At 39.7% G+C, this 15,182-nt stretch overlaps 1 protein-coding gene across 6 annotated transcripts in view; it reads right to left on the bottom strand.

Moving 5' to 3' along the window:
- Positions 1–15,182, bottom strand: part of tfeb (transcription factor EB) — an 87,400-nt gene that overhangs the window by 32,685 nt on the left and 39,533 nt on the right. For all 6 annotated transcript variants that reach the window (XM_007247755.4, XM_007247756.4, XM_007247757.4 and 3 more), the window contains one exon: positions 3,328–3,596. In XM_007247755.4, the coding sequence (XP_007247817.3) occupies positions 3,328–3,528 (201 nt within the window). In that variant the 5' untranslated portion in view covers positions 3,529–3,596. The remainder of the gene's footprint in view (positions 1–3,327; positions 3,597–15,182) is intronic.

Genomic DNA, 15,182 nt, shown 5'->3' with positions numbered 1-15,182 from the left:
TCTGCTTTGAATGTGGGGAGCCATAGCGAAGCGTCGCCGTTGGGAAAGTAAGTCAAAACTTTCCGTGTTTTAATGATTTTTTCATGTTTTTTTTTTCAGTAAGAGCAAATAAGCTCTAACTTTCCATGGTAAAGTATACTGGTGAGAGAGGTAGAGGGTACAAAAAGAAAAGAAAAGTAAAAACGAAAAAGTGTTCCTGCAGTGATAGTGGGAAGATAAAGGCAAAAACAGCACTGACAGGAAACAAGCGTTCAAGCGCACGCCACCTGTCAAAAACACCCCCACCTGCGGAACAGGCTTCTCCAGAACACATGTCAACGGTACCTTTTATCTCCTTCTACAAGCTTTTTTATTTCTCTTTTTCTTTGTGCCACTTTTTAATAATCGCAAACCCAACCCCTCCTACCTGCTTGCCGTCCCACCGCATTCTCTGCCAAAGATTCCTCCTCCCTCTCTTCCTCCTCCTGTCCTTTTTTGTCCCGTAATCCAGTTTTCCCAACACAATTCAGCCCCGCCGGACCCACCGAAAGCTACTACGACTTTTGCCCAACTCTTCTGGCTTTTGGTTCCTGGCTCCCACCCCAGTGCGCTTGGACCCCCGGCAACACGTGAAGAGATTACCCCAGTGCTTAATTCCCCTTAATTTGGGCTCTTGTGCACTCTTGGCTTTTTTTCTCCCCCACCCCTGTTGGGACCACTAGGGTGGGCCACCTTACTACACACCCTAATAGAATGTAGGATTAGGCCCTTGTGGGGAAGCTCATTCATGCCCTAAGACCCTGAGCCCCTCTTGATCAGAAGGAGCGTGGGCAGAGATTTGTGGGACGAAGCACTTCCCAACGAGGATCAGAGTTATGGACTTACTGAAGCCTTAAATTTCCGCCTGAATTCCGGAGTTCCTGAATCCCTTTGATTGTGAAAGCAAAAACCTTGTATCTGTTCTTAAAGGACTATATTTATTATAAAGGATTGCAGAGCTTCAGGCAGTATTTTCTTATTTGAACTGTGCAGTATTTAGCCTCCGAACCTGCTCACCGCTATTCGCTTAGTCCCATTTCCATATTCAGTGTTGCAGAATTGCTCAGGTATAGACTACAGCATGCTATTGGCTATTTTTCTGCAAACAGGTCATCCCTGAGCTTCAGTAAGGTTGCTAACCATAGCTGGGCAATTGAACACCACTACCACTAGAGTAGTACAGATGGGCATTTTGGACACTAAAATGTATAATTCACTCATGAGCTACAAATTAAGACTCGTCGTCATTTTCTATTATGTGTCAAAGTGGCATCCGTGTGAGCTTTGCATCTGGGGAGAAGCTGAAGGGGCAAATCTGAAAAGTCTAGACCAAGATTCATGTGCTTGTTATGTTTGGTATGTGATTGCATTTTGTGCAATGGGGCAAGAGTTCAATCAGTCATCTGTTTTTTACATGCATATGAACTTGTGTGACACCCTTAAGTGAACTTGAGTGACATCCCATTCTTAATCCATAGGCTTTGATACGATGTTGGCACACCCTTTGCAGCTATATCAGCTTCACCTCTTCTGGGAAGGCTTTCCACAAGGTTTAGGAGTGTGTTTATGGGAATTTTTGACCATTCTTCCAAAAGCACACTTGTGAGGTCAGACTCTGTTATTGGAACGAGAAGGTCTGGCTTCAATTCATCCCAAAGGTGTTTTATTAGGTTGAGGTCAGGACTCTAGACAGGCCAGTCAAGTTTTTTCACACTAAACTTGCTTATCCATGCCTTTTTGGACTTTGCCTTGCGCAATGGTTAAGTTAAAACAGAAACAGCCAAAGAATTAAGAGTTGCTTTGGGTCCATGCCCAAGTTTTGAAAGACAACCGTAGTCCCCACCCCTCCACCAAAATTTACACTTGGCACAATGCAGTCAAACAAGTACTGTTCTGGTACCATCCTCAAATTCCTTGAGGTCCTGGTGGATGGTGGATCATTACTAACTACTCGCACCCAACAACACCCAACTTATCTGCTCCAAAGTTACTGGATTGAGCACCATCATTCCAGAGAACACAGACCTTACACTGATTTACAGTTCAATGCTTTGATTTGCTTTATACCCCTTTCTCACTTCTAACCCATACCTGGCATTAGGCATGGTACCTAATTAGATGAGGTTGATCTAGTTTATCTGCTGCAGAGTGTCCTCTAGAGGTTTTTTTTTTCTAGTTGGCAATACTACTAACTTTTCTACAAGGACCAGACAAGCTGTATTAGATTTGAGTAATTTACTAACTACATGGACAATTGATGATACTAGTAACTTGGTGTACCTAATGAACTTGCAATAAGCTTTATCTACAGGGCGAGTCAAAAGTCGCAGGGCACATTTTGAATGAAACAAAGAGGATAAATATCATACAGCTATGGAAAAAATGAAGAGACCACCTCAGTTTCTGAATCAGTTTTTCTGATTTAGCTATTAATAGGTATATGTTTGAGTAAAATGAACATTGTACAGCCAACATTTCTCCCAAATCCCAAATATGCAGAAAATGAGAAATGGCTGAAATAACAAAAAAGATGCAGAGCTTTTAGACCTCAAATAATGCAAAGAAAACAAGTTCATATTCATAAAATTTTAAGAGTTCAGAAATCAATATTTGGTGGAATAACCCTGGTTTTTAATCACAGTTTTCATGCATCTTGGCATGTTCTCCTCCATCAGTCTTACACACTGCTTTTGGATAACTTTATGCCACTCCTGGTGCAAAAATTCAAGCAGTTCAACTTGGTTTGATGGCTTGGAATCATCCATCTTCCTCTTGATTATATTCCAGAGTTTTTTCAGAGATTTGGTAAAATCAAGGAAAAACATCATCATTAAGTGGCCTCTTATTTTTTTCCAGAGCTGTATATAGACGAACGATGATACTAGCAACTTGGTGTACCTAATAAACTAGCAATAAACTCTGTCTACTGGGTGATTCAAATGTCCCAGGACACATTTTATCACGGAAATGAAGGGGAAATGAAACAAGGGGGAGAAATTACATATCTGAAGTAATAGGTGAGGGGGTCTTTCTTTTAGACTATGTCTAAAAGTCACCATATTTTGTTTCATGCGATTTTTGACTCACCCTATATAACAGTAGTGTATGCAAATAAAGCTCATTGGGCTCATTTCTCATGTTGCCAGCATTCAGCTGCCAGCGATAGCCATCAGCACATCAAGAACCCTGAGCAACAATCCTTCACTCATTTTGATGTCGAGATACCATCACCCAGTATTATGTCATTCAACATGCCGAACATGAGCCACCCGCAGGTCAGCAGCCACGTGTCGGTCAGGCGACGCTTACCTTCAGCACCTCTACGGGCACCTGCATGGGTGACTGGAAGTGCATGGGTGCGTTGATGGCGGGCGTGGGGGCGGGAGGCCTGGGCGCTCGCTGCTGCATGTACTGCATGGCCGCCGCCTGCTGCTGCTGCCTCTCCCGCAGCTCCTCCTGCTGCATCTGGTCGCGCATGAGCTGCAACCGCAGGCCAATGCGGGTCGCCATGGCCGGGGGGCGCGGGGGCCGGGCCGCTGCTGCTGCCGCACAGTCCAGCCCGAGAGGTGGTGGGGTAGCTGTGGGGGGAGCAGAGAGGGTACAGCAGGGTTCAGTACAGAGTCAAAAACACTGATATGATTATTTTCAACTGATAACAAACACAGACGCACAAACAGCTACTGTGTATTTCTATTACCGAGAGGCACAAACTGACATCATCTGATCATAGTGGTCACATGATTCATGAGGTGATTGCATACGAGCAATAACAACACAGTTTCAGACCAATTTCTGGCATCAAATAGCGTTAAAAAAAATAATATGCAGCTCTGAAAAAAAAATGAAGAGACCACTTCAGTTGCTGAATCAGTTTCTCTGATTTTGCTATTTATAGGTATATATTTGAGTAAAATGAGGATTGTTGTTTTATTCTTTAAACTACAGACAACATTTCTCCCAAATTCCAAATAAACTATTGTCATTTACAGCATTTATTTGCAGAAAATGAGAAATGGCTGAAAAAAACAAAAAAGGTGCAGAGCTTTCAGACCTCAAATAATACAAACAATGCAAGTTTATATTCATAAAGTTTTAAGAGTTCAGAAATCAATATTTCAGGGTGGAATAACCCTGGTTTTTAATCACAGTTTTCATGCATCTCGGCATGTTCTCCTCCACCAGTCTTACACACTGCTTTTTGGATAACTTTACGCCGCTCCTGGTGCAAAAATTCAAGCAGTTCAGCTTGGTTTGATGGATTGTGATCATCCATCTTACTCTTGATTATATTCCAGAGGTTTTCAATTAGGTCAAATCAAAGAAACTCATCATTTTTAAGTGGTCTTTTATTTTTTTCCAGAGCTGTATGTATTGTGATATATTTTTTTTTTTTTTAAATACAGCACTTTAGCTTATGCTCCTGACAGGCATTTAAACAACATTAACAAGTAGCTCAAAGTAGTGAGCAGTGTGAATAAACAGTGTTTTTTTTTTAAATATCTAAATATCAGAGCCCTCAGAATTCCACCAATGAAGTGGAATTATTGAATTATTGATTGGAATTATTATACTGAACATTTTTATCATCCAAGCACAAAAACCAACAAAACACAATATGACAGTGATTAAGTGATTGGTTGAACTTAATTACTTCATTAACAATGTATTTATTAGAATTGACCTTCTTTATAAATTAACATAAATCTTTAGTTGCATTATTTAAGTGATAATGATTACATTTTTTATCTTTATTTCAGCAATAGTCTTAACCTTATTAATATGAATTAATATGATTTTTTTGTATATTTGTTTTTTATTTCTTTCTAGTGCTTACAGTTTCAGTTTACAGTTTCAGTGCTGCGTTTTTTCCATTTTTAGTTAAAAAAAATTTCCACTTAAAAACCCTGATATGTTTACTGCTAATATATGTATAGAGTTCAAGTTCAGTGGATTTTCTACCGTTGTAGGTCATTCACTGGATTTAAACAACATAAATGGCAAAAAATAAACTGGGGGTGTCTTTAAAACTTTTTACTTATTTTTTAAAATATCCAAAATGAATGAAATAACCTAAAAATACCAGAATATTTACATTAATGGCCCGCAAAACATTTTAAGGTTCTGCCTATATATTGTATGATAAATTAAATAATGTTATTATTGTAACAGACCTCTCTACATACTGACTTTGGAACCATCCATCTCATTCAATTCTCCACCAGCGCCACTAATAAAATTCATATACACATACATGACTGTACTATAATGGAGTACAGAGCGTGTGCCAGCGGTACAGTGAGGGCCGAGTGCCGGAATAAATAAAGCCCAAAACTGAGCAGCATAACGAGCTCTGTGATTGGGGAAGTCATGTGAGTGTCATGTGGTCCTCGTGTTTTTCAGCGCTCATGTGAAAGGCCTTTCCGTGCGGGAAACACCCCCAAACATCCTCCTGCCATATCCCCCCCTCCCACGCCCACCCAGCCCCAGAGCGGCCCACACCCAGTCTCAGCTGAGGAGCTGGGGAGTCCCTACCTCCACCGGTTCCCCTTTTCAGGTCGCTATTGGAAACTGAGGCAAACAGCCATGACTGTGCTGTTTTAACCGTCCTGCTGTATAAGATCTGTTGTGACGGGATATGTGGAGAAATGGTCGACGGCTGGGCCTTTTAAAATTAATTACATTTAGTGTTTTTTTACTAGGGATGCATTAAATATTTTGCAACCAAAATATTTTGGTCGAAAATGGTAAAGAAAAAATAGTAAAAAAAATAAAAAATTAAATTGTGTTTGACCAAACAAGTGAACAGACAGAATAATTTATAAAGAACAATTATTTAATTTATTTAAAGTTATATTGCAGTGTTTCCTCCTACATAAGGATTTTATCAGTTGCAGTTGCAAATCCACTAGCAAAGGAAAAGCTGACAAACAGCAAGTTTAAGTTAATTTTTATGCTCTATTCAAAAATGTAACAAAATAAAAGAAACCATTTACGGTCACATATCATGCACTGTATCAGTTTACTCAGATTACCCCCTCTTTACTATCCAATTAGCAGGGATAGGATAGTAATATTAGCTGAGCTAACATAATATTAGCATTTGTTTGTTTACAAAAAGACTGGCTGCCCTTTTCTACACATAATTCTTTCATAAGTGACTTTTGTAGCACTACTGAGGTTAATGTATGATTAAAATAGAACTGCTGAGGTAAATGTATGATTAAAATAGCTATACTAAGGTAGATTTCTGATTAGAATAGCTATACTGGGGTAGATTTCAAATTAGAATAGCTATACTGAGGTAGATTCATGATTAGAATAGCTATACTAAGGTAAATTTATGATTGGAACAGCTATACTAAGGTAAATTTATGATTGGAACAGCTATACTGCGGAAGATTCATGATTAGAATAGCTATACTGATGTAAATGTATGATTAGAATAGCTATAATGAGGTATATTTAGGATCAGAATAGCTATACTGAGGTAGATTCATGATTAAATTAGCTATACTGAGGTAGATTTATGATTGAAATAGCTAAAATGAAGTTAATTTATGACTAGAATAGCTATACTGAGGTAGATTTATGATTAGAATAGCTATACTGAGGTAGATTTATGATTGTAATAGCACTGCTGAAGAATATTTATGATAAGAAAAGCTCTTCTGAGGTAAATGTATGATTAGAATAGTTCTTATGAGGTACAGGTATGATTAGAATAGCTCTTCTGAGGTAAAAGTATGATTAGAATGCATAAACTGTGGTTAATATATGATTAAAATACCTCTACTGGGGTAAACATATGACTAAAATAGCGCAGCTGAGGTAAATGCAAAACAAAAATACATGTAGGCTATTTGATTTATTACATATGAAGGAAAAAAATAAATGTTAGCATGTTGATCATTCAGAATTTGTCTTTTAGCCAATTTCTTTGGTTAAAAATGAATAATTTTGGTGCACCTCTATTATAAACACCCCCTGGTCACTGAGACACTTTAGGGTTTTATCACTGGCCATGGTGGGAAAGGAACAGGGCAGGGAGAACCAGGGCCGGCTATGGAGAAAAGCTTATTGTAAACGAGGTACAATAAGCAAGGCAGCTCCTATTGAGATAGCACTGAAGCAGCATTTAGCCCACAGTGTACATTTCAGTGGCACACTGGGGAGGGGGACATACACTGCCGGCTTTGTGGAGCTGTCCGGTCAGTGGACACTCTCAGGCTTTGTCACCAAGGCTGTGGCCAGAGCTTTGACTCTAGTCCAGCAGATGCTGAGCTCTGGGACGGACTGGCTCTGGAATGGTGGGCTCACAGCTGGCCAGATTCAGAAGAGCAGATCAGCCTCAAAGCTTGGACCACCTGGGGTTGGGCAGGCAGATCGATAGCAAGGTGTTTAATTGGTGTAATCTGATTTATTATTAACCATGAGTGAAGAGTGGAGCATCAAGCTGGTATCTGGGAGCGATGGAGAATTAAGAATATTCATATGCCCACATGTTCCCAAGTGAACCCCTTCATTACAGCATCTAAGATGGGTCCCATCTGGGCCCTATGTGAAGTGTACAACCCAGATGAGGCCCAGGTTTAACCCCTCCTGGTCCTATCACAGTATCCGTTTTCAGATTTCAGTTTATTAAAGTAAATAATTGATTATTCTCAAGACATTCTCAGTATGGGGTCAGCCATGCTGCAGCTTCACTGGAACAACATGGGTTAAAAAAGCCTTGCTTAGGGTAAATTGCATCACACTGTAAGGTACAAACCACGGTGTAAAGCAAGCTATTGGACATTTTCTTTAAAAATGCTCAGCAGCCTAAAGGCCTCTGCATACTTCATGCACAACACAATTTGTGAGCCTTGCAAGAAGCCGAATGTGCCTTTCTCTCGACAGTTCACAAGCCGTAAAGTTCGCCCAGCTTCCACGTGCACGACACAGTGAACAAAGCCCCTGAGTGAAGTCTGCAGCTGTTTGTTTTCTCTGCACTTTCTATACATTGTTTGTCGAAGCCATGCAAACTTTCTCTCTGCATAAAAAATGCTGAGGCCTTAGCGTGTCACCACTATGACCTGCCATCAGCAGCCAGAGTCTAAGCGAGCACAACTGGCCATTGAAGTTACATTTACATATCGCCTTTCTAGAAACCCAAGGACACTTTACAAACATATTTTACACACATCCATTTACATTCACCACACAAAACATAGGTGAGAAGAGGTAGCCAATTGCGTACAGTGTACTCTCAACCGGAAACGACTGCCCACCTGGAGAACTGCATCGGGCACAACAACATTTACCCAGGACAGTGCCAGTCCATATCTGGGCACGTACATTCACATTCACATTTACATCCTACACATACATACCAGGACAATTTGGAGTATCTAACTGAGTTGACCTCCATGGTTTTTCGGACTTTGGGAGAAACCAAAGTAACCGGAGGAAACCAACGCAGAGCGACTTTCCACCTAAAGAACTCTGGTTCATGAACCTACTTCTGTTGATGGAAACACGGTGAATGGTTCAAAATTGAGTTCGCCAACCAAAGCGGTGCCGGTTCCACCCAGAAAGGGACTTGAACCCAAGACCCCAGCACTTCTAGGCAGGCATGCTAGTGTTGGAGGCATTACCAACGATGGAAGGAGGCCTAATGAGTGGTTTGGGTAACTGGCCTTTCAAATTGGAGAGAAAATGGGGTACAATTAGAAATACACATCTAACTTACAATCCATTAAAAGCTTCTCCAACAAAACAGGTACCTTTTATTTCATTCATCATACATACAAAGCCAAAAGCAAAGTTCTAAGCTAGTAGAAATCCAAGCATCAGTAGTCTAACTGAAACCTAAAGACCTAAAGACCAGAAAGTTATTGAATATTCTGCAGAATTCCCAGTCTTTGTCGCACTGGGTCCCGGCTCACAACACCAGTGCCAGTTCGCTTTCGCAGTCCGCCTCCCGTAGTGACGCTGCCGTGTCGCACAACGCTCTCCCACTCCACCCCGTACGGAATGCCGGCATCAGAGTACACTGAATGCGAGTACGTCCAAAAGCGCCAAGCAGAACAAGTCGCCCATTGTTGGAACCGACCCCATATCACAGCATGTCTACATCAAAGCAGAGCGAGAAAAAACTCCAGAAAAACGACTTTATTTATAATACAGCACAGCACTGGAGGAACAGGGGCAGGCCGAGGTTAACACACACAACCACACACACACTTACACACAGGCCTACCAAAATACACACAGCCGTCTCAGAGTGTTAATAAGCCATGCTTTTTATAGCTGCCAACACTTCCATGTTGAGTAGTGGCTTTTTGGAAAGGCCAGCTTAATGCTGCTAAATCTGGGCTGCAGTTAACTGGATTGTGGGTAATAGGCTGCAGCGGTTTCCATGCCAAGAAAAGGTGGTGCCCGGCACACTGATCCAGGAGCAGAATCCGCCAGAGAGCTGAAAGTACAGCAGCCTAGAACTGGTTTCAGATCTTTATAAAAGGGGAATTATAACCAATACTACAGGCCACTATATACAACAAACATTACTGTGCAAAGTGTGAAGAGTTCCCCATGGGATCTCTTTAGAAAAGGCAATGGAATGAATATATATCTAAATATAGAATCCTGACAAATAACAGAAGCATGTGAATCTGCTTTTTAATGAGTGATATTTTAACGAGTCTACACAATGCTACAGCGATAGTACTAAACAAAAGGGGTGTAAGAAATTATAGATATATGAAAGTATCTCTTTTATATCATGTTTTACAATAGTGAATTGATTCTCAAAAACACAGTATCAATTCATACATGACAGTTTTCCAAAAATAAACTATAAAAATCTATAAATAGCTTTGTGGAGCTTTACATACATTAAGAACCATTTAATCATGGTTTATACATTAAAATTAGGGCTGCAACTAACACTATTTCCATACCTGATTTTTTTCCCACTATTGATCAATTAATAAATTAATTGGAAGAGTAAGGTATTAGTTTTTAGTGTTTCACTAAATAAATATATATTTAAATTAAATAAATGAAAAAACACTTAATATTCTATTAGTACATTTTATTTTGACACTGTCTGTTTGTTTGTATTAGTTACGAATTTTGCTATGGTCCAACTGTTTGCCTGTATTAGGGACTTTTATGATGACATACAACGTTAATAATGCACATTATAATGATCTTGTGATGATCTTTGTGTCATTCGTCATGTTATTAATGTAAAGCACTAAAATGTATTTGATATTTTAAATATATATATTTTTATATTTTCTCTCTAAATTCCCTCAAACTGTTGCTTTGTTTCAAAAACTAAAACAAGAAAGCTTGATTTATCGCCCTAATTATTATTATTATTATTATTGTTTTGTTGTTGTTGTAAAAGGGGAAAATGCCGACCTAAATTAATATATATTTATATTAATACTACCATTTAAATATTAGGTAGGTCAGGTAGGTTTAAAAAAATAATAACATTTTGATTTAATATAATTTCCTCTCATGAAAATAATTAACAATACTCAATGCTTATAATTTAGAATTTTTCCTAATAGTAATCAGCTTTTATCCATAGCTGTTATTCTAGCTGACCACCAAGGTAAGACACAGATACATCTTGAACACGCCTCTTATTAGTGACATACTTTGAAATGGTCTGTTTGATTGTATAACTGACTTTTATTTTGACATGTTCTGTCTTGTTCCCTTGTATTAAAGAGACTTGTATTTTGATGGTGTGTTGGTGTGTTTGTTCATTTGTTCTGTTTTGGTATTTGTGTTGGTATTACTGACTTTTATTTTGACATGGTCTACCTGTTTCCATGTACTTGTTTCCAAGTCTTTAAGTTTAATGGTGTGTTTGTTCATTTATATTAATCAAATTTTAAATTAGTTTGTTACTTTTTTAGTGACTATTATTTTAAACAGCCTGTTTGTTTATTTGGCTTGATGACTTTTATTTTGACACAGTATGTGCATTTTTATTAGCGTCATTGATTCCACTTTGCCATGACTAAATCCATGGTTATTCTACTGGTAAATTAGGGACTTAGGTCAATAGGGATAATGTCAAAATGATAAAGTTTTTAGTTTAGGATGTGTTCCCACCATTTTCAAACCTAATCACAGAGTTGTTTGGTTCAATGTCAACGATATCTCACCAAGAGGTTTACTTTTATGTACTGTGTGTGAAAGAAAGCCAGCAATAAGGAGCTTCTTCCCCAAACAAGCCCAGAACTAAATCTGGATGTGGACTTCAGTTTAGTACAAGTGTGAAAACGATCATGATTCCATTTAGAACCACTGAAGAACCTTTTACTATGGGTTTTTCCCTTTCCTTTTTTAAATATAATACTGTGCTTTTATTTTACACTATTCCACCCTATTTTCCCCTATACTGGACAAGTCCTAGCTTGTTCAACTCTCTCTCCATCACTCAGGGGCTGGCACCCATAGCCACAGGCAGGGTATCTTCCTTTCCCAGCTCATGTCTCCCTCGTTCACTCCCTCCCTACCCCGTCTAGCAAAGCAGTGAGGCAAGCCGGCCCAAAATAACCCCTCCTCACTTTCTGTTCCTCTTTTCAGGGACGCCCTGTTCCACTAGGGTATCAGGCAACTCTAACAAGGACTCAGAGGGGTGGCTGAAGCGCGGTGTTACGTTTGCAGACAGCAGAGAACTTTCTGTGCCACAATATAAACTGGCAAGTTGGTTCTGGCTACTAATATTAGTATACACAATCGAAGACCTGAAGGGTCTAGGTTCTGGAACGCTCCGATTGGGTCCTGAGTGGGTGGAAAACTCATTTGACTGCAGTTTTGGCTGCGCAACCAAACATGCCTTTTCCTTCCTCTTTTGTGTCACGGCAAACAGAGGACTACAGCGATGCTGAGAACCACAGATTGGCGGAAAAATATTGCACCAAGAGGTTTTAAAGAAGCATAGAGTGAAAGGATACGTTTACTGCGGGAACCTGTACAAGTGAAAGGAGTCTCCAGTACCATGTTTGGGCACCTTTAGCCCAAATACAAGATTTGGCCGAGCGCATCTGCCTACAGATGTTGCAACTGAACTTATAGATCCTGCACAACCATAGGCGGATGAAGCTGGATTCCCAACTGATCCCATAAAATATCAATTGGCGATAAAACGACTGACTAGGCAGGCCAAAGACGTAAGGCGAATTGGCGGACACATTATTCCTGGGATACCCTTAATCAATATGGGCGAGCATAGCCCTGCTGAAAAATGCCAAAGCCATTTGGAAGCCAGCTCTACCATTAGAGCCGACACATGTAGATGCCGGACGTTCTTAGTGTCAATCTTATTACTACTAGGGGTGACTGACTGTTAAATGCGATGACTTTCCAAATCAAATTAATCTTTGGAGATGTCTGTCACTCCAGCTATGGCAGGATTGAAGCCCTCATCATGAGGTCTCCATCTGAGGTCTCAAATAATTGATCCCAAACTGAATCTGGATTTATTCCCAAAAGACAGTTCAGTTCCAGACTGTAGCAGTCCAGGTTTTTCATTCACGGCACCACTGCAAACCCTTGCCTAGATGGCAGGCAATTAATCAAAAATACCATTCTGCTTCTATCGGTACAATGATGCCTCCCCCCCCTGAAAGTATTTTAAATTGAGCTAAATGTCTTTGCATGCATCGTAGAGGCATCTCCAGCAGTCAACAATCTCTCACCAAGAGGTACACTACCCAAAAGAAGCCTCTAAAAGCCTTTTTATAGGGCAGAAAGGGAAATACTTTTGAATGCCTTCTTGTGGCAAGACACAATGTCTAATCACTTACTATAACACAAACCAATAGAATATTACAATAATACATAATAAGTGTAACAGAGGTCCTGCCCCCAGTTGTACTCTGGAAAGTTCTGGGCATGCTTTAGGAGATCTAAGTGCTTTAGATGGACTTGTTGTTTCATGCTAGCCAGTGGAATTTATCTGGGTGTTAGTGCTGTCAGCGTAGCATATGTGGGGAATAGAGGCTGTAATGCCAACATAACACACTGGTGCTGAGGGCAGTAAGCTGTTGTCGGCCAACAGTGGCCTAAAGGTTAGAGAAGTGGGCTTGGGCCAGTAGAAAGAGGGGGCGGGGAGTAAAGGAACAGTGCTTTCTCTTCTTTCCTTTACACTTATGGCTGAAGTGCCCTTGAACAAGGTTCCTACAGCACTTTGGCAACCAGATCTGCATTCACACAGCAGGTATAAGAGGGCAGAATCAAATTTTCTCCTCAAATATGATGTTTAGCTTAGGTTGTTATTTGTCATTCGTCTGAACTGTTCACACTCCTAAACTGACATCTGTGAGCTGATGTATCGGAACCAAGGGTCGCTGCACTTTCCTCAAAGCTCGCTGTGATGCTACTCAGCAATGCTCATCAACAAAAGCTCGAAAAGAGGCGGTGGCTGACTTCACATGTATCGGAGGAGGCATGTGCTAGTCAAACTAAAAAAAACTGGTGTTGGGGCATCACTAGTAATAGGGGGAGTCCTAATGAGTGGGTTGGGTAATTGGCCATGTAAATTGGGGAGAAAATGGGAAAAAAATCTCCGCCACATACAGGCAACCTAGCAATGATACAGCGCTTACAAGCCAAACCGCACAGCTACAAACAGATCAGCAATGGAACTATTTTTTTTTACTCACAGTGTGTTTATAACCAATCAGATCGTATTTTGTCACCTTTAACTTAAAATCTTTTAATAAACAGCGATAATGGGACTGTGTTATAATTTCTTAAAAAATTGTGTTCAATTTGAATCTATAATTATTATATTAAACTTGGAAAGCAATGTGAAGAGACTAAATAGAATTTCTAAGAAATGTCCTGTCCCATGATTAAAAAAATTCCCCAATATGATGAACCCGTCATGTGCAACACAGTCATGCCACCAGGACCGCCCATCAGAGTAGCGGTGATCTCACTACCAGCTTTCAGCAAAACATCAACATCACACTGCGTCTGATCAGTAAAAGACTTCTGCTTTTACAGCACGTACAACAAGCTTATGTTTTCATAAGAAAATAGAGAACTGATCTTCTGCACATCAGACAGTTTCAGTTTTCCCAGTTTTATCTTTAAAACTCTGTCAAATAGTCAAAAAAGTCCAAATAACTAATGACATTGTGACTGTAGAACAAAATACAAATAAACGAGGGGTGTCAATTGATTTAAAATATTCTGTGATTCTGTGTTTTGTTTGGAACACAAGTTTTCTAGTGGATATTTAAATGTAAATAAAAGAATGAATATAAAAATGGAATGAAATTATATTTATATTAGTGGTGTCAATTTAATAGTAGTATTTATGTCTGAGGGGAGATAAAGTAATAAATAATGTATGATAAAATTGTTAGAGGAAACTTTTTTTTTACTTTATTATAAACATCTATAGTATAAAAGTGCTTTATTTTACACCTGTTCTTGGTTTCTATGGTCTGGATCAGTAGAAGAGTTTGTTTACTTGAAGAGTTTTCTCCCTCTGTTTGGTTTGGTTTCACACAGGCACAAACCTAAACGCACCTAAATGCGCACCAATAAACCACACGAGCACATTGTCTCCTCTGATTGGTCAGAGCTGTCTGGCATGGGAGCATGAAAGTAAATACAGTGAGAAGATTCTGCGTTTAACTGTGTATATCTGTGCTGTGTGAAGCTGCTTAAACACAGAACGCTGAAAATGTGCCACTGCTGCAAGCAGTGAACGCTGCACACGCTGCACACGCTCTTAGTGTGTAAACAGCGTGGAGCAGCAGAGACAGCATTTGTTTATAGCAGTAAATTATCTGACTAATATATCAGATTAAACTACACCTTATCAGCAGTTAAGCTCATTTTTAAAAAAGTATATTTGACAGTTGGGCCAGATCGAGACCAGATCACGTTCTTACCACAAGCGAACTGCGGAGCAGATTACGGCGGAAGTTGGGGTCAAACATGGTGACATAATTAATTGCATTAAGAAAATAATGACGAGTTACTGACATTAATTACATTAATCTCGTGCGTTAATGTTTTTACATATGACTGCCCTAATATAAATACAGTAATATGTATTTTGGGAAGGACGATTTTTTGGATTGGGATTGGTGGCAGAAAGCTTTGGGATCTAGTCAACTAAACCTGTCTCGATAACT

Source organism: Astyanax mexicanus, chromosome 24, assembly GCF_023375975.1.
Source record: "Astyanax mexicanus isolate ESR-SI-001 chromosome 24, AstMex3_surface, whole genome shotgun sequence".
Classification (NCBI taxonomy): domain Eukaryota; kingdom Metazoa; phylum Chordata; class Actinopteri; order Characiformes; family Acestrorhamphidae; genus Astyanax; species Astyanax mexicanus.
Note: the sequence above shows the minus strand (reverse complement) of the source record. Positions and strands in the feature narration are given on the sequence as shown.